The 19,186-nt window shown below is 32.8% G+C and overlaps 2 protein-coding genes across 7 annotated transcripts; one reads left to right on the forward strand and one right to left on the reverse strand.

The window, feature by feature from the left end:
- Nucleotides 1-747: 747 nt before the first annotated feature.
- Nucleotides 748-7,739, reverse strand: LOC101500204 (metal tolerance protein 2). Of its 2 annotated transcripts, XM_012714508.3 has the most exons (12): nucleotides 7,205-7,737; nucleotides 7,046-7,115; nucleotides 6,427-6,524; nucleotides 6,112-6,266; nucleotides 5,417-5,532; nucleotides 3,900-3,996; nucleotides 3,412-3,496; nucleotides 3,115-3,177; nucleotides 2,904-3,009; nucleotides 2,235-2,380; nucleotides 1,320-1,408; nucleotides 748-1,225 (listed from the first exon to the last, which is right to left on the reverse strand). In XM_012714508.3, the coding sequence occupies exons 1-12, from the start codon at nucleotides 7,541-7,543 to the stop codon at nucleotides 1,114-1,116; spliced, it is 1,476 nt and encodes a 491-aa protein (XP_012569962.1). In that variant the 5' UTR covers nucleotides 7,544-7,737; the 3' UTR covers nucleotides 748-1,113. The 2 variants fall into 2 exon arrangements, with proteins under 2 accessions (XP_012569962.1, XP_073223856.1); XM_073367755.1 differs by lacking the exons at nucleotides 748-1,225; nucleotides 1,320-1,408 and adding an exon at nucleotides 1,654-1,810 and having other exon boundaries at nucleotides 7,205-7,739.
- Nucleotides 7,740-13,582: 5,843 nt separating this feature from the next.
- Nucleotides 13,583-18,256, forward strand: LOC101501164 (zinc finger CCCH domain-containing protein 32). Of its 5 annotated transcripts, none has more exons than XM_073367681.1 (7): nucleotides 13,583-14,015; nucleotides 14,105-14,262; nucleotides 14,652-14,714; nucleotides 14,824-14,943; nucleotides 15,029-15,334; nucleotides 15,412-15,723; nucleotides 17,653-18,256. In XM_073367681.1, exons 1-7 carry the CDS (start codon nucleotides 13,928-13,930, stop codon nucleotides 18,010-18,012), a joined length of 1,407 nt encoding a protein of 468 aa, XP_073223782.1. In that variant the 5' UTR covers nucleotides 13,583-13,927; the 3' UTR covers nucleotides 18,013-18,256. The 5 variants fall into 5 exon arrangements, with proteins under 5 accessions (XP_073223782.1, XP_073223781.1, XP_004495983.1 ...); XM_073367680.1 differs by having other exon boundaries at nucleotides 13,585-14,015; nucleotides 17,644-18,256; XM_004495926.4 differs by having other exon boundaries at nucleotides 13,590-14,015; nucleotides 15,029-15,319; nucleotides 17,644-18,256.
- The last annotated feature ends 930 nt before the right edge of the window (nucleotides 18,257-19,186 follow it).

Genomic DNA, 19,186 nt, shown 5'->3' on the forward strand with positions numbered 1-19,186 from the left:
TTTGAACGATTTAAAATCTTTAGTTTTTATTTTCATGATTCAATATTAAATAATTTAAATACTTTTTTAATTGTGTTAAAATAATATAATATTTTATAATTTATCAATTTGTTTTAATTCAAATGTAGATAAGATATATGAATACTTAGCTGCACGAGAATTAAAGTTGTTACTTATGTAAGTACAAATAAATACTATAATATCTTAAGTAAACCTTAACAGACTATTAAACTCTAATAACACATACCCCAATTAGTTAACAAGGGGTCCAAATGTTTTTTAATAATATATCCTTAATTTTATTTTTATAAAATATACCTTAAATTTTGAATATATTATTAAAACTGGATTTTCTTTATATTAAGGGTTCAATTTTTAATTTTTAAGATTGGATTGTTTTCCAGGCATTTTACCCATTTCATTATTTGGAAGAAAAAAAAAATTATCCCATTGTCTATACTTCATACAAGGTCAGTTGTTCAATGTTCACACGTACTTAGCTGACAGTAAAAATATCACTGTCTGCTTTGGTACACGTCGCATACAGCCACCCCCACGCGTTAGTGGGTGTGCCATTATAATTATAATTCCACACACACACATAGAATAGATTAAGTTACTTGATTATATTAGGTACCAACAATATTTAATCCCATGTTTCTAACATGGGGCGAAGTGGAAGCAAAATTATCTGATACTGATCAACACAGCTGAGGGAACATATTTATAAAGTATAAAGACGTTCCGTTATAAACTAGGAAGAATTCCAGCACCTTCATTATTTAACCGTATATTCAATAATTTTACAGATCAAAATGGAAGGAACTAATCGGTGTTTTCTACTGTCTGCTAAGGTAAATGATTGTCATAACATACAAAATAAAACACGTCCAATGGGCGCAAATAAATTATTTCAAGTTTTTAGAAGGTCTCCTAGACCTATCGCCTCTCTTGAACCTCAGAACTCTGAAGTAATTGGTTATTGAATTGTATCATACTAGGTATGACTTGTAGCAGATCAAAACTGCAATTAATTAATTTAACTTCAACTATTATAAAATGATGAAAAGAGCTGCAAGAATATCTGCTTTCCGACTTGTTGGATGGTTCTAATCATGACTGTGGAAATGGTCGCCCCAAGCGTAGCTGGATGCCCACATGAATTATATTTGACATTGCCTTCAAAATCTCTCTTTCAGCTTTCTCTGCCATTTCCATTGCATGTCTGTGGGTAAATAAAAATATGCTGCAATGAGAGACTGAACCATTTAGAAAGTAACCCGCTGAGACAAGACAAATTTAGTTTTTTTTTTTTTTACCGAATTGGGATATCAGGAGGCATGGAAACCTCAATTTGAAGAACAATCTTGCTTTGAAACATGTGGCGTGTTATGCGCTCAACCGACATCTGAACACCAGGTAAAGACAATTAAAAAACAAGTAATTCTAACAAAACTTTAAAATCCAAATATACTTCCATTGATGATCGAATCCTCTTGCTTTCAGCCACCTTCGATCAATATTTAAACGGGGCTGGTTATAGGATGGACCACCATGATAGGTGGTCCACTATGGAAAGCAATGTTGTGAAGGATTGTGACCATTGGATTTGTTAATAAAAAATTTCAGTCGCAATGTTGATGGAAGGGTTACCAATACTATTCATGAGAGTAAAATTCCAACCAAGAAATGCTTATTTGCATATTTTCCCTTTTAATGTAAAATTAATGAACAGTAAGGACGGCGAAGATCCCTCCACAGACACGTCTTCTCCCTCTCTCTCTACTACTCAATCTCATATTATACCCTCCTGAACAATCATCCAACCAAACTCATCAATATGGAAAATCATTTTAGGCTTTTGAAAATTGAGATAGTGGTTTTGTTTAATGAAGAAAAGGGCGGTTCTTTTCTATCATTGCCTTTAAAGTGATAACCTCTCTGATAGTAATGAGAATAGCAACCATCCAATGCCCCAAATTTTATGGCTTGTACTAGAATAACTGCAAGATACTTGTTCACTTCTAAGTTCTAACTTCTAACTAATACTTCAACGTTAAAACAAACAAATCCCCAATAAATGAAAGTTTAAAAATTTGTGACTGATTTAGTTCAAATTGAGCATGTCGTGTTACTATAATCCACCTATGGTACCTCCAACACACATCAAATTCCAAACTGAAGCTTACTTTTGACTATCTTTTGGTTTGCACATAAATATATTACATTATTACCTGTGGAAAGTTAGCTGAGATGATATCAGAAACTACTCCTTGAATATTACTATCTCCAGCAGGAGCAATACTGTTCTGGTTCATGTCTCCACTCCAACTATCTTGCTGATCTGTTGTACTGGGAGATACATGTGACATAGCAGGATCTACAAGAGAACTAACACTTACCAATAGGAAAATAAAATAATTAAAGGGTACAAGACATCAGAGCACATGACACACACTACATAAACTGGTTTAGATATCAGAAAACCACATCATAATATGACCACTGAAAACAAGTGAATTATTGTTGTCATAAAGACTGCAAAATTCTAAAGTAAACGAGCATGAAAATAAAATTAATTGCACATCAATGTGATTCCCAGACCTCTAGTCTGTGAAATAACTCATAAGATAGACAGAGAGACTGACCTAAATGGAAACAGATTTAAATCTTCCTTTTGACACTCATAACAGGCTTAAGCATTTTCTCTACATAAGCAATGGTTCAACAGTTATTTAAAAATAACTCACTATCACAGACAGTATAAATTTCAGAAGACTCAGTTATATACTAGAGACATAAATTGTCAAGAACGACCATCATATATTGGGGGTGGACTGTGATACCAAATAACTAAGATTTTGTTTCAGTGAACGTAAGAAATCCTCAACCATCCAACAAACCTATGTGTATAAACATTTCAGCCACAGTAGGGTGGGACTTGTGAATTTGATGACGGACATTTTCACCAATGTCATGTGCAGAACTAACACTAGAAAAGGGATCAACCTGCAAGGTAAAACTAACAAGTAAGTTTTGGAGACTTGGTCAAATAATGAGTTCATGACACAAGATGCATGTAACAAAAATAATATAAATTTCAGAAGAACCAACCTCAATATTTACATCAAGATACAGAGATGAACCAGCTCTCCTTCCTCTTAATCGATGGCATCCCTGCATAGAAATTAAAAAAAAAAATGAATTGAAAAGAATATCATCTAAGTTCATATATTCATATGCAAAACAGCAGCAATACTAATTAACATCTGGTTGTAATGAATGCAAAAATTGAAGCATGAACCGGCACATTTTCAAGTAAAGAGATGACATTAGAAAAATAAATCACATGTGAAGTCCAAGGATGCCAAAATACTGAAACGGTACTGTAAAAATAAAGAAAAAAAGTACCTTGACACCATCAACTTGCAATATTGTTTGTTTAATAGGATCCAAATGTTGTGCTGGAATTGCAGCATCCACCAGCTCCAAGATACTGATAGTTGATCACAAACAACAAGCTAATTAGAATCCCCAGTATAGTCAAATTTGCCAATAGATACGAAACAAATCCTCTATTGCATTTAGATGCCATATCCAATATATTGATGTATTTACTATTTACACCTTCATTTACAAGAGAAACATAACCTAATTTATAGGTATCCAGCAAATTTCTATGTCCAGCTCGGGTGTGTTCAATATTCTGTTCTATCTTCATATGAGGGCCACACCAAGTGCCTATATATATGTTTAACTTTAGGTTCCAAAATATGATTGACATGGAGACACCATAGTAATGAAAACATATTCAAACTCAGCCACATATATATCCATCAGTTAAATTTGCAAAGAATGATGATAAATTGAAGAGAAACATATGACAAAAAGCAAGGCACCTCTGGTAACCAGTTTCAGCTCCAGCTTTTAAAATCATGACCGAGACAAGAAGCCCAGCAAGGGGATCTAAAAACTTCACTCCAAGAATAGAACCACCTAACATGGAGATGTAAATCTATGTGTCAAGTGAATGTTAGCAAGACGTAAATGGATCAATTACCCAGAAACAAGACCTGTGCAGTGCAAAGGGTACACACTTATTCAGAGAAACAGATAGCATCTAACAGTCTGCAGTCGTTATTAAAACCAAAAAATAGTAATCCCTTAAACTTCTAGTCCATAAAAGAAACATTTGTTATCAATTAAGTCCCTACAAAATTAGTTTCATTAAAACAATAACTTAAACTTCAAAACCCTACTAATCAATGCTATCAATGGCAGATGGCGAATTATGGCAGTCAGTATAAATCCACCATATAAAATAAACATCGTGTTGCGACCTATGGAAGATATCATAGGTGTTGTGGCCTATGGTTGGTTGGCACAAAATTTGTCTAGCCATAAAGCTTTGGCAGAAATTTGACAACTCTACTAATAATTTAGCCCCTCAATCCATTTCAATCTAACACTATTGACACAGTTGGCATTCAGAGATTCAAATATTAGCCAATAATGTTCAAGTATTATGCTGCTGCATCAGCATTGTGCCACAGGTCAGCATTTTCTGTAAACATTGTTAAATTGAAATGGATGGATAAACCAAAATACAGCGTATTTGAAGTTTGACAGATCAAATTTATAAAATCAATCTTTGAAAGGACTAAATTGATATTGGATGTCTTTCAGAGACTAAATTTGGGTTCTAATAAAAAAAAATAATAACTGCAAGTCCTTGAATTTTAAAATATGGTGTAATATTAGAAAATTGTTAACAATGAAGTTACTTTGAGAATGTTGTAGAGGAAAAAGAAAAGACTCAAAATGAGTAAATTAAATAACTGAAACATTAAGGATGGATTTTAGACGGCAAGCACAGTATTTGTTATATATCAATACTATTTTTAATATCTTCCAATCTTACACAAAAACTGAAGCATCTGTTCATTTCAACCAAATCAAATGTATTGAGTATATAAGAAACCTGGAGCTCAGAGCCATTGTGATCATGCTTGTTAATTTAGGCAGCAGGAAGTCAACAACAACATGTAAATGTAATAGTGATAATAGTAACAACGTCAATATCAGAAAATCCGTTGATAGTTTACCGACAAATAAATGAATGAAAACAACACAATTCATAAATTTAGACACACAATAAAGTTTGTCAAATATCAAAGAAACCATTAGCTTTAAGATGTACAAATAACCATTTTCTCTTTAAAAAAGAAGTCCATGAAAAAATTAACAGTTCATGTGATTTTAATTGATCAATAACCCAACAACACCCCTACTAATGCCCAATAAGCAAGTAAACCTGATTGGTGACACAACTTGTACTAGAAGCCAGTATTATAGCATTAGCACATTATACCGGATAAACTGGCCTAGTGATCTTTCAAATATCCAAATTCCTTACCAACTCCGATGAGAGCAACTACTGATGAAATTGCATCTGCACGATGATGCCATGCATTTGCTTTCATCAATCCACTGCCTTGCCTCTCACCAGCTCGTTTTGTTATCCAATAAAGCCTGCATACTAAGAAAGCAAATATCAACATTGATTTATTGCAGAAGAAGAAACACTGTGCCTCCTAAATAATTTAATGAAACACAAAACCTAGTAGTCAGCATAGTAATAGAAGCATAGAGGCCATCAATAACAGACACGGTCAGAGGAATGGAGCTCAAACTACTAGGCTTTGTCGTCAGAAGTATAGCCAAATTTTAATTTAGAACACATCAAATGAGGGAAGGTTAAGGAGCTAAGTCCACTGTGACACATTGCCAGGGAAAGTGAAGTGTTTGGGCTAATATAACTACAACAACAGCGTAGCTAATTTTTTTCATGGATTTATTTAATTAAACTTGATTATCTGGTTTTAAGATTTATTATTTGGTGATAACTCTTTTGTGTTTTACTATTACATCTATAGTCAACATCTGTTCATTTGCATCTTAAACTCAAGTTAGAGAGAATCAGATACCACCTAGTTAGAGCTCAGTAATATTCAGCATGCATGAAATATTGGCAAAGGTGGCTAGAATAAACGTCAAGAATACTAGGAACTTTTCAACCTGTTGCATTATAATACTAAGCAATGGCATTACCCTTCTTTAACACCTATTGACACAATAGTCATATTCAAGGCAAGTATAGGATGATTCATGTCAATCCCGTGGTGATGTCCGCTATGTTCGTGGCTATGCACGTGCTCATGAGCTATTGCTTGGCTAACCATTTCAGGGCCAGCTGAAGACAATCCCTGCATGTGTATACCAATGACATCTAAGCATAAGAAAAAAGACAAAGGATCTTATATTTCATACCTTGCCTAAAAATGCTCAAAATTGAAGTTTCTTTAAATAAGGTTGTTCATGGAAATGATTGAAGCAATAAAGATATTGAAGTTTAAATTAACATACCATCAAAATATCAACAGCGTGCCATGCGATACCACCCCCAGTGGCAAAAAGCATACAAGAGATTCCAAGAGCTCCTAGAGTCTCAAATTTACCATGTCCTGAAATACAATGAAAAATATAATCATATAATAAAAAAAAAAGACAGAGAAACCTTTTAGAGACATGCAATCCTTATAAAACTTGGCAAATCACATATGAATAGGAAGAACTAGAGTAAGGGCCTGTTTAGATTAGTTTATTTGAGTTTATCTAAAGGAATAAGCATTTGTGAAACTATCTACGAGAACTTATGAAAACAACTTATGGATTAGTTTCTAAAAGCTATCCAGAATAGCTCATGAAATCAACTTATAGCTTATATGAAAACAATATGATTCAATCTATCTTCTACTATGAAAATAGGTTATACATAAGCCCTTACACTATATGCGTTTAGTGAAGTTTGTATGCCTAAAGATTATTCGCAATAACTGTTAGAAAGAGTTAAGAAATCCTAGTTGACATCTAATGATGAATGAAATGTTAGCAACTGGCATCCATAATGTGTAATAAACAGTAACTTGGTGTATAATATGTATAAGAGATAAATGAAGTAGCGTGTAGATACAGATCAAGTGACCATATGGGTGTTCTTTATCTCTTGGAGCCTTGGCAACTTTAAAAGACAACAAAGCTATGCCACTGAGAACCTGCAACACAAAAATCACAAACGAATCAAAATTGCTTCCACTAAAATCTACAATCAATAAGAAGCAATGAATGTCGTGTTACCACATACCACATCGGATATGGAATGAGCGGCATCGGCGATAAGTGCGGTGCTTCCGGAAAGGTAGCCGGTGAATGCTTTTCCGGTGGCTAAAGCAATGTCGGCGGCGAGACCGAGACGGAAAATATTCTCTCCTTCTTTGAGATGCTGAGGGAGGTGATCGTCATGATCATGATCATGATCATGATGAGAATGACCTAAATGCCACCTTCTAGGTATTTTGAATGGTGGATTTTGGGGGGAAATGAAATTGAGTGGTTCCGGCGCTGGAAGCAGGAATTTTGAAGAGGAAAGTCTAGTGATGCATGTTCTGTAAATGGGATTCAGATTGTTGAATCTAAATCCCATCGTTTTCTTCTTCTTCTTCTTTTTCAAAATGTTTGTTATCTAGGGTTTCGTGAATTTTTTTAATCTCTCGTAATTTCAGCAACGCTGAATGGTATCAGATCCGATACTTTGCCACCTGAACTTGGTGTGTCTCCAATTCTATGTTCGTGTAACAGCAACGTGTGGAACACGACATGTGTCACGCCTTAACAAAATATAACAAATGTTCCTCAGCACATGTTTAATCATTAAAATTGTGTATTCATTTGAATTTTGTTTTTTTTTTTTCACGTGATATTTACTTCTTTAATTACTTAACATGTATTTTTAACTCATTTGTTATCATGATGTAATAAAAAATAACACTTTACATGTGCAAACTTAGCACCAAAATCCAATTAAATAAAAAGTTTAATTCAAATGTACAGTGTAAAATATTTTATAATATCAATTTATTAGAACTATCGGTATCTATTACTTTAAAAGTATGTATAAATAAAATATTTTTGAATATTAAATTATTGTAATTTATTATTAATATAAACATTTTACACAAATAGTATATATAAGTTAAATCCTTCAAATTCGCAAATAATTTTTTTTTTACAACAAAACAAATAAGTAGATAAAATTTGGATGTTTCATACTTAAATATAAGTAAAAATTAATATTATCATATATACAAACTCTAATATGGATAATAGTTCATCGACTAATTTTAAAAAATGTTTAAAACTCCAACAAAATTATAGATATAAATTCTCACAAATATATGTTAATTGTCATTTTTTTTTATAATTGAAATAATAACTTAAATGTCTAAACAGTAAAAAATAAGTATATATTGTAAATCGATATAAATTAAGTCACATATCAAAACTAAAACTATGTAGAAAAATTCAACTTTTGAAAATCGATCTCAGGACCGTATACATGAAAATATTACATTCTATTGTTAAATATTGCAAGACATTTAATAATTTATAAATATTAAAAATATATAACTAATATTTCGAGTCTATACGGTAATCTAGCTTGTACGGATTATAAATAAATCGACTTTGTTTGTAAAGATAAAAAAAAATTACAAATTATTATTAATGAATAATATTATTGATTGTTATTATAATTTTTTAGTACTAGTTGACGAAATATCAAAAATTATAAAAATGACAAATCTCTTATAAAAGTGGTGTAAAATATGTACCAACCACTCTTCTCAAATTATTGTCACGCTGTTCTCATACTTAACTGTTAATGCTACAATTATCCTTCAATCAACTTGAGTAGCCGGTCCTCCCTCATACCCATATTTACATTCTAATATCTTAAACTAAAGCCCTCGATTACCAACTTTTATTCTTCATATCCATCCATCCAATAATGTAAAAGTGAAGGCTTTCAAATTCTTCACCTTTAACCCTCGTTGCTTTTGTCTATACATATTGTACCTTATTTACCTGTTAAATTTTTTCCTCTTTCTTGCTCCCATAAAAAATATTTAAATCACATTTTAATATGTGAAAAATACCTTAATGACACCTTAAAAAAATATAGAAAATAAATTGAGAGTTGAGAGTAAGAATTTAATTAGTGCAACACGACTCCTAATCCAAAGGTTTCTACCACTAGACGAACAAAATTATTTTTTATTTTTTGAGAAAAAACAGTCATTTGAATAAATAAATAAAAATAAGTACATCATTTTTTTTAAGTGATGCTTCCCAAAAGTATATTCCTCAAAAATGTGAATTACTAAAGGTATACCCTTGGTAGATATAATAATATTTAAAAAATGGACATTTTCCAAATATCAACCCTTCAAAAATTTTGATGAATAGGTATTCCTCAAAAGGTTTCCTTCAAAAATTTGAGCAATGATTTTTTTTTAAATTCAAATTTTCAAGGAGTATACACGTGAGAAATTTGAACGCGTTTTTTTAGGGTTAACTATTATAACACAAACCCATTCCATTTTGTACGAGGTTAGAACTATGACATTTTTCCAAAGAAAAAAATAAATAAATATTTTTTTTTCAAATTGTTTTTTTTAATAAAATTGTGAAATTTTTAAAGACATAAATCCTTTTAACGTATATTACCAAATTGTCAAATTATCTGACAACACGTCAAATGATATCAATACATTTTATAGGGGTTTGTTTATCAAAAATTTCACAACGGTTTTTTCCTTATAAATTTTTACAATAGTCCGCCCTTGGGAAACATTGAAATCATTTCAAATGAGTTTGCTCATTGGAAACTATGAGTTGGATTCTCAAAAAAGTTTTTGTTGAGTGGTTTTTCGCCATGTTTTGCTCCTAAAAAGTCATTGGAAAATCCTATTTGTTCGATTATTGTTTTTGGTGTTTCTCAAATATTTTGTCTTTGTGAAATGTACGTTTTTATTGTAGAGTATTATCTCAGGTGATTAGTCTCTTGTTTATCGAGTAAATGAAATGATTCTAAATTTTTTTTTTTTGAAGTTTACCCACTTTTCAATTGGAAACATTTATTGTCTTTGTTAGTTATGATGGTCTTATGTTCCCTCTTATCAATAAAATTTTGTGGAAGTTTAAGTCCCAAAATAAGTTCAAACAATTGAAACACATATTTTATATGGTCAAATAAGTTTTTGGTCCTTATAAATATATCATGTTTGATTTTTAGTCCCTCTAAAAAATTTCATCAAACAATGGTCCTCAAATATTTTTCATCATCAATTTTGATCATTGCTTTTAAATCAATTCATCTGTATCATATGAATGTTTGAATGATTTTTTGTATGCATATTTAGAACATTCTAATAATATCTTCCACAAAAAATTATAATTATTTAACAATAAATGAATGAAATATGATTTTTCTTAAGATTTTATTGCTTAAAAATTTATATTTAATTAATATTTTGTTACAAATATTTAATTTTTTATTGGTGGAATTTTTATAATGTTCTAAACATACTTGCAAAAAAATCATTCAAAATTTAAAATAATTTACATGACTTGACATAAAAACAGAGACCAAAATTGTGAATAGGAAAACATTTGAGAACCATTGTTTGAAGGAAACTTTTAGATTAACTAAAAACAAAATATGATACATTTATAGAAATAAAAACTTTTTTAATCCTATTTTATAAATTTGTTACTTGCCTGATTTTTCTTCCCATTATTAGTGTGTCATCCACAAATTGTAAAATGTGTTACATTCAACTCCTCAATTTTACCAAAATGGTATACCATTGTACAATCTCGATTTTGTTTACCTAATCATTGTTGCAATGATTCCTTCAACAACAATTAAAAATGGGAAAAGAGACAATGGATTTTTCCGTCTCAATCATTTTCCTATAACAAGTGATTCACCAGACTACCATTCACCGACATTGATATTGAAGTAATCATTAAACAATCATCAATCCACTTCATCCAAGTCTCAACAAACCCATGAATGACAAAGTATTTTTATGAACTCCCAATCAACTCAATCATATACCTTTTCAAAATCTACTTTAAACAAGAAATAAGTTGGTACCAAATTTATCCAAAAACAGTGACCCATAATTATTTGTATGATAGCAAATTTTATAAGAGTACATGCTTAATTGTGGAGATGATAATTTGTAGGTCATAAACTCGCGATCATCTAGTCACGTCGTCGGGTGAACACAACTATTTGTGTCAATGCATATGTTAACAAGCTTGCACATTGTCTAATAACATGTGTATGGTACAAAAAGTGAAGTGCATCTGGCATGATATTGAGTATGGTATGAAGAACATATCAAATCACTAGATGGAAGATTGTCAACATATTTAAGAAGATTAAATGCACAGAGGTTGATTTTAGCACCATTGGATCTATTTCGAATTGCTTACGTGTTAGTTTTAAAAATGTCACCCTTTGTCTCCAATTAAACTAGGTTTTCTTGAAAAGTAGCCACATAAGAGACAACATATTTATTTTTGATAAGGCCTACGTAAAGTTGATTTCAACGTCGAAGGCTATTAACATCAGCCACCACAAGAATTTACATTACAATAGTGAAAAATTCTAAATTTGTTTAACAAGAAAAGTGAAATATATTGAAAACATATGAATAAAAGCCTAATTTAGAAAACTAGAGTATGACTACTTTGATAATTTATATTCCGGTAGTGTATATCAATTGATTTAGTTAAAAAATATTCAAAATTAAAGGAATTATACCTAACTACTAGTTTGACGGTGAACTAGTATAAAACTCTAAGTTTATTTATTCACGTGCTTATTTTGTTAAAGATAATTAATTCAAAAATTGCGTTTAAGAAAAAATTATAAGTTATATATATTTGAAAAAGTTTTTCAAAATTATTTCAATATTTTTTTAAAAAAAAATACACATTTCAAACCCCACTTTTTTATATTTTTCACCATGTTCAGTAGATTTCATATTCCTACTTGTTCATAATAGTTTTCATGGTCAATCTCGATTGTAATTACAATTTGATATAATACTTAGCTATCTTTTAAGAATGATGATCAAGTAGTCGACATAACTTTTGGGAGTATTTTTCTTAAGCAACTAATGAGAATTTTAGAGAAGTCCTTATAGATACACCACATTACAGATACGATAAAACTGTATATTTATTCAGTAGTTGGTGATCGCCTTTTCTAGGTATGAGAACAATAAAAGATGATTTTGATCATTTGACCAACCTTCTATTAGAGTGAAATCAATGAATGAAACTTAAGAATTCATTCTTCACCACACATCAACATTGTTTCAAAGATCTAAAGTTCACTCCATTTGATTATTGGCTCTTCAAACTATCACAATTTCATTGTGGCAATCTTAACTTTTTCTAATATTATTAGAATTATAGATAGAAATATTATTTGAGAGAAAAATATAATTGTTAACTTGATCAATTGATTGATAATAACTACAAGTGACCCTATTTACATGCATAAGTTCATATGAAAATTAAAAACATAAAAATGATAACTACCATGATTAACTTTTATCTTAACTAAGCTAAAAGCATCTCAAACGGTAGTCAAATGAGTTCGTTCGTCAGCGTGTAATCACGTAACTTTCAGTTATTAGCGAGTTCACGATTAGAGTTGTGTCACGCTGCTCTCAGGAAGAAACGATACTTTCATAATTTAATAATAATAAAATTATAACTGTTACTTTTTTTTTTATTAATTTATTACTAATAGTTAGTGGGCCATATTTAATGAACCCATGTTGAGTTCACCGTTGAAGTAAAAACGGATGAGTTGTTCCAAGATGTAGTTATATAATAAATCTCATCTAATGAATCATATATTGAATTCACATTTGGAGATGATTTAAGAGATTATCTCTCTAATATATAGACTTAACTTATCCACGTACATAAGGAAGTAGGAAAAAGAAACTTTAAAGCAGAATATTTTAGTGTCCAAAGCAAGATTCCCTAAGAAAACATTTGATGGAATTTAGCCTAAATAGTTTTAAAAGTCCTTCCCATGCCCACGACGAAAAACGAAAAGATAAACAACTTAAATTAAAACTGTTAAAAAAGGTCCCGACCATGACTCAAATTGCCAATATTGTCCCACTAATCTTCCATCCAGTCCTGGCTGGATTCATATCGACATATCCACATCATCAACCCCAACCAAACAAAATAAATTGGAAGGCCAAGGACATTCGCGTCATTTTCCAAAGGACGAGTGAGTGTCGGTCACTACTTTACGAGTCAAGTGTGATGAGTTCCAGCCAATAAAAAAATGTAAATGCCACACATTTTTTATTCTTTTTTGAACAAACAAATAGACGGTGCAGTTATTGATGCTACCATTATTAAATAAAGATAAAAATAATAAATAATGTACTGTAACATTTATAATGTTGATTTACAATTCAAAAATTTGAATTTAAATAAATTATAAATTCGTTTCTACGGTTAAGATCTTTCCGTGGTTGGTGAAACTACAAAAGATCTGCATCCCCAAAGCACTCTATTTTTCCGCGAAAAATACAACATTTCTTCTATTTGGCGGGCACGCACACAAGCAACACAGAAAAACCAATTTATAATAATAACTGAAAAATAAAACACAGAAAGAAAATCGAGCTGAAAAGACCAACGCATCAATGACCGTACAGTTCCAGAGAGAGAGAGAGAGAGAGAAAACTAAAAAAACAAGAGAAAGAAACACACTAACATAACAACAACACACGAATACTCACAAGTAAAAATAACGTGTGAAAACCCCATTTCTGTCTCTCGGGTTCTCGACGAGGAAGAAAGACGAGCTAAGCTCGCCGATCTTCTAGAACATTCTAGATCACTCAAGTAGATAACCTCTGTTCCGTTGTGAACTCTGTAAGTTGTTGTACAGGAACCTCAAAAACCCCAAACACAAATGGACTTGTACGGTCGGAGTCCCACGAGGAATGGATCGAATCCGGTAAATCAACATGAATGGCGTTCACCGGACGCTGTTCTTGGAGGTTGTTCACTTGTTACTTTTTTACTTCGTTTTTTATTTTTTTATTTTTTATGTTAGGGTTTTCTAATTAGGGTTTTGATTTTGGTGCAGAGTCGATGTGGCATTTAACGCTTGGTGGTGGTGGTGGTGGTGGTGGTGAATCTTACCCGGAGAGACACGGTGTGCCCAATTGTGTGTATTACATGAGAACTGGGTTCTGTGGATATGGTGGAAGGTGTCGTTTCAATCACCCCCGTGATCGTGCTGCGGTAACCCTTTTTGTCATTTTCATATATCTGCATTTTGCAGTAGATGCCTTTTTTGTTAGTGTTATGCTTGATTATTCGCCTATCGTGTTAAGGTTCATTCATAAACCTATGTTAGTAAGAATAAAAAATGATTTAATTTATATACACTGTCTGATGGTTTTTTCCACTGGCCAGTCAATCATAACTATCATCATTAACAACATTTGACTTTAACCATAATCTTAATCATACATATGAGTAGTTGTGATTTGTCGACACTGTAAAACATTTACATGTATATGCCAATTAATCTTGGAAAAAAAAGGATTAGAAGAATGCAATATTTCATTGGAAGTAATATAAACTTGTTAAAGGATGTGAATATATGGACTGAGTTAAATACTGTTCAGGTTGCTGCGGCAGTTAGAGCTACAGGGGACTACCCAGAACGGCTGGGGGAACCTCCATGTCAGGTATAGTGTTTTTAGAAAAATGGTATTGTTATTATATAATTCAGAAACTTAACGTGTTCACTGATTAATAAAATGGTTATACTAATTGTGGATTTCTTTTGATGAGCAGTATTATTTAAAAACTGGAACCTGTAAATTTGGCGCGTCCTGTAAATTCCACCATCCCAAAAATGGAGGTGGATATTTAAGCCAAGCTCCACTAAATATTTACGGATACCCATTACGACCGGTTTGACACCTCTCTCTCTCTTATTTCCTTGTGTAATTTTCACAGAATCGTGCCAATGTTTAAACCATGCATTTTGTTTAAACAGGGTGAGAAAGAGTGCTCCTATTATTTGAAAACGGGGCAGTGCAAATTTGGCGTAACATGTAAATTCCATCATCCTCAACCTGCTGGAACGTCAATGCCAGCATCTGCACCTCAATTTTATCAACAGGTGCAGTCTCCAACTGTTCCTCTGCCTGACCAGTATGGAGGAGCTTCCACAAGCTTGAGAGTAGCTAGACCTCCTGTGTTACCTGGTTCATATGTACAAGGGGCTTATGGTCCTGTACTTCTTTCCCCAGGGGTTGTTCCATTTCCTGGATGGAGTCCTTATTCGGTGAGAGACACATATGTGTGTATGGTGAAAAGTACTTTTCTCTCTCTTTGCTTTAGTAGTGACAATGATGCGATTTTTTAATTTTATTGTAGGCTCCTGTGAGCCCTGTGTTATCTCCTGGTGCGCAACCTGCTGTTGGGGCTACTTCTCTATATGGAGTGACTCAGTTGTCGTCGTCAACCTCAGCTTTTGCTAGACCATATACTCCTCTTCCCTCCTCTCCTGGACCTTCAAGAAGCAATCTGCAGGAAAAAGTATTTCCTGAAAGACCCGGTGAACCAGATTGCCAATACTATCTGAGAACTGGGGACTGCAAATTTGGATTAGCTTGTCGATATCATCATCCACAGGACCAGGTTGCTGCACGACCACTTCTTAGTCCCATTGGTCTTCCTTTACGCCCGGTATGAATGGTTACTCATAACTCAATTTGGTTATTTGTTGAATTGACTGTTAAGCTTTCTTTGATTTGGTTTCATTTTATGGTGCTTGAGCTTATAATTTCTGATGTCATCCATATAAATATGTAAAGAATACATGTATTCTGCTCAAGAGTCAGGACACACCATTAGTATTTTCTATGTAGTAGAAACCAAAATAGTCTAAACTAGCCGATCTTTTAGTAGCTTAGGGCCAATGTCCCTGCTCGGTGTCTAACTTGTTGCCTGGGCTGGTTTTAGTTGCATTAGGGTCTAAGTGGACATCCGTTGTCTTTGAATCAGAGATAATATTCAAATGTTTTTTGGCACAGCGTTAGAGTTGGTCCTTGGTAACATGGTTGTTAAGATTGTGATTTTCCTCATTAGGATTACACAAGCATACACTTTTGACCCCAGCTATTGATGTGTTTACTTGGTAATCCCAAATGCCCAAGTTTACATACTAACTTGGTTTGGTGGGATTGCTGTAGGATTGTCCCCAGTCCCTACACAGCAATAGATGTCCACCACTCAAATGGCGAAACTTTTCTTTTTCAGAATAACTGCAAGTTAAAGAACCCCAAGCTAAACCTCTTCATGGCTGTTTCCTCATATCAATTCTCATAATTGGGAACTTGGGAGAGAACCCACGATGTTTTTTTGCTTTGTTTCATGGGTATTTTTGCTTTCTTTTAATTTTGCGTTGTAGAAAACATTTCATGTCTTAACTAGATTATAACTTCAATTTTTGTTGTGAAACATATATCTTCATCTAGAGTTTAATTAAATGTTGGTGTTGATTTTAAGGTTATGATTATTTGTACTTTTATTATGGATCATGATATGATCAGATCACACAATTAAATTTTTTCTCTCTCCCCAATTGATCCTAGGAAGGATCTCGATTTTGACAACCTTGCTTGATTCCTTGATGGAACATGATTGGCTTTCTGTATCTATCCTGGCCTCTCACACAAAAGCTTGGTTTTGAGACATAGTATTTGTCTGTTTATTCTGAAAAATGGGGGCAACAAGGATCAAACTTATGGTCACTTGGTCATTGGATTTGAAGCCATGATACCATGTCAAGGACCAACTCTCCTAAGCTCAAGTTATTGGACGAATCCACATGATTGGAATGATATATATGTAAAAGTCTTAATGCAAAACCTGCTATTCAATCTATTTCCTTTTAAATTAACATTATATTACTTGTTGCGTTCTAAGTGTTTGTAATTCAAAAGTTCTATGTTTTAAAAATAAAATTTACTAGTTGTGACTGTTGTATATGGGTATAATATTTGAATGGTTCTCCAGCTCCGGAAACCTAAGGTCTTAGAATAACCTAATTCAGAATTGATGTTAAGCCTTTCCTGTTTCCCACTAAAAATGTCAATGTAGTTAGTGATATACACAATGTTAAAGTTGTTTTATGGTCGTTTCCATTCTTTCTTAAGTTGTGAGCTGCTTGTTTGGTGTCATATCATGGTTAAATGGATATGAGATGGAAACACATGATTAAAAGACGGGCTACAACAGAAGTGACATGAATTCATTACTTTGTAAGTAACTTTTGGCTGCAGTGAACTTCCCCCCCACACAACCCCTTCTTTCTGAGGACTTTTGATGGTACAACAAGCTATGCAGTTGTGTCTGCAACGCTTGTACATATAATGGAATTATCTGCTTTATTATGTGGATTCATGATGGAGTTGCCACATTTAGTAGATTTAGATTAATTACTGTGTAACATACATACATGTTTTTCCTTTCATTAATGATGTGTATTAGTTAACTGGCTGATTAAAGGACTTTTATTATTCATATGAACTTAATCTAATGAACTGTGAAAGCACCCATTGTTCTTGGTCACATTCTAATGTTGTGTTAGCACCTTAATTTTAGGGGGTACAGCCTTGTTCATTTTATTTGCAAAATGGGCACTGCAAGTTTGGCTCATCATGCAAGTTTGATCATCCTGTGGGGTCTATGAGATACAGTCCATCAGCATCTTCTCTTATCGACATTCCAGTTGCTCCATACCCAGTTGGGTCGTTACTGTCTAATCCGGTTCCAACATCTTCAGAGCTTGGGTCCAAAAGGGAATCCTTTTCAACCAGAATGCATTCTTCTGGAAATGGTTCTGGTACTTCCGGTGGTTTAATTTTTTCACAAGGCGGGTCTGTCTCGCTGTCTGATGTGCAACTCTCGAGGCAGAGTTCTGCTTCTACGAACGGCAGCAGAAGCAGCAGACAGAGTGGTGAGATACGTTGATCCGGCTAGTGTGAAAACTTGAAAATGACTCCACATTATCTCTAATTGAATATGATTTCATTATGCTCGATTGCTTCTGTTCATAGTCCTCTCGGTATTTTAATTTAATGGCAACTGTTCAAAGTTTCTTTTCGCCATTGAAAATTAGTCATCCAATCCTGTGTAGGCCTACACACCAGGCATTCTCTTTTATGCTCATTTCATCTGATCATATTATTATTACTATTATCATTATTATCATCTCATATAAGCTTCACACTATTATGCTTTGTTTCTTATGCCAATTATACAATGATTATGTCCAGACAGACAAGTTTCTGCTCTGTACAAAGGTAAGAGAGAGGGCTTAAATTTCAGCTGTCTCTGCTTTTGAAAAATTGATCTTCTTTTGCCATGCATTTCGTAATAAAAAATTGACGAAGTTAATCTTGGTGAAAGATACTTCATTGGATTCTGAAAGATACTTCATTGTTATACACTGAAAGCTTTGTATCATGGTTTTTCTAGAGTTTGCTTTATAAAAATAAAAATGAATGCTTTGTTATTTTTGACCATAACGAAAAGGATTCCAAGTGTCTAATCCTTATGGATTGGCAAAGGTTAAAGCCGAATATGGTGTTTACTTTCATGCATGGTGGTATGATACTAGACACTGAAATTGAAAGGAACGAGGTAGGTGTTGCTGTCAGCACCTATGCAATATTTTCAGATGTCAAGGATGCAACAGAAGCAGCTTTGGTTTTACACTGCCATTATAATTTGATAAAGAGAAAACTTAGGACAAAGCTCAACCATCAGGTTAAACTATATTTTTGACTTTGCTATGTTTGATTTCACGGTGAGAGTAGTAAAATGTAAAATTACATTGAGCTACTATGATTTTGTTAATCCTACTATGAAATCAAACATACACTTCATCTAATATTTTTATTAGCTAAGTAAGCTACTTCCTGCTGCTTGTTTCTTTTTCTTTGGCTAATTTTGTCTAAGGTAAAACTTGTAATTAGCGTGTTCACATTAAAAAACATTTTGAGACCCATTAGTCATAGCAGTCTTATTGGATGCTTTGAGTCCTAGATGTAAAGGGTGAATGGTGCACAATAGATGCTTCAGAATATGGTGACGTTTTGATCTAATTTTTTTCTTAAAAGTTTTTCCTCATGAAACACTATTT

The sequence above is a fragment of the Cicer arietinum genome, chromosome 4, assembly GCF_000331145.2.
Source record: "Cicer arietinum cultivar CDC Frontier isolate Library 1 chromosome 4, Cicar.CDCFrontier_v2.0, whole genome shotgun sequence".
Lineage (NCBI taxonomy): Eukaryota > Viridiplantae > Streptophyta > Magnoliopsida > Fabales > Fabaceae > Cicer > Cicer arietinum.

Bases quoted from the DNA above. Each gene is read 5' to 3' on its own strand.
- LOC101500204 (XM_012714508.3), bottom strand. From the start codon at position 7,543: ATGGGATTTAGATTCAACAATCTGAATCCCATTTACAGAACATGCATC. The intron at 6,267-6,426 runs GTATGTTAATTT...ATACACATGCAG, and splicing joins ACGCTGTTGATATTTTGATG to GGATTGTCTTCAGCTGGCCC. The intron at 3,997-5,416 runs GTAAGGAATTTG...TCTCCATGTTAG, and splicing joins AGTTGCTCTCATCGGAGTTG to GTGGTTCTATTCTTGGAGTG.
- LOC101501164 (XM_073367680.1), top strand. From the start codon at position 13,928: ATGGACTTGTACGGTCGGAGTCCCACGAGGAATGGATCGAATCCGGTA. The intron at 14,944-15,028 runs GTTTGACACCTC...TTGTTTAAACAG, and splicing joins ACGGATACCCATTACGACCG to GGTGAGAAAGAGTGCTCCTA. The intron at 15,724-17,643 runs GTATGAATGGTT...CCTTAATTTTAG, and splicing joins TTGGTCTTCCTTTACGCCCG to GGGGTACAGCCTTGTTCATT.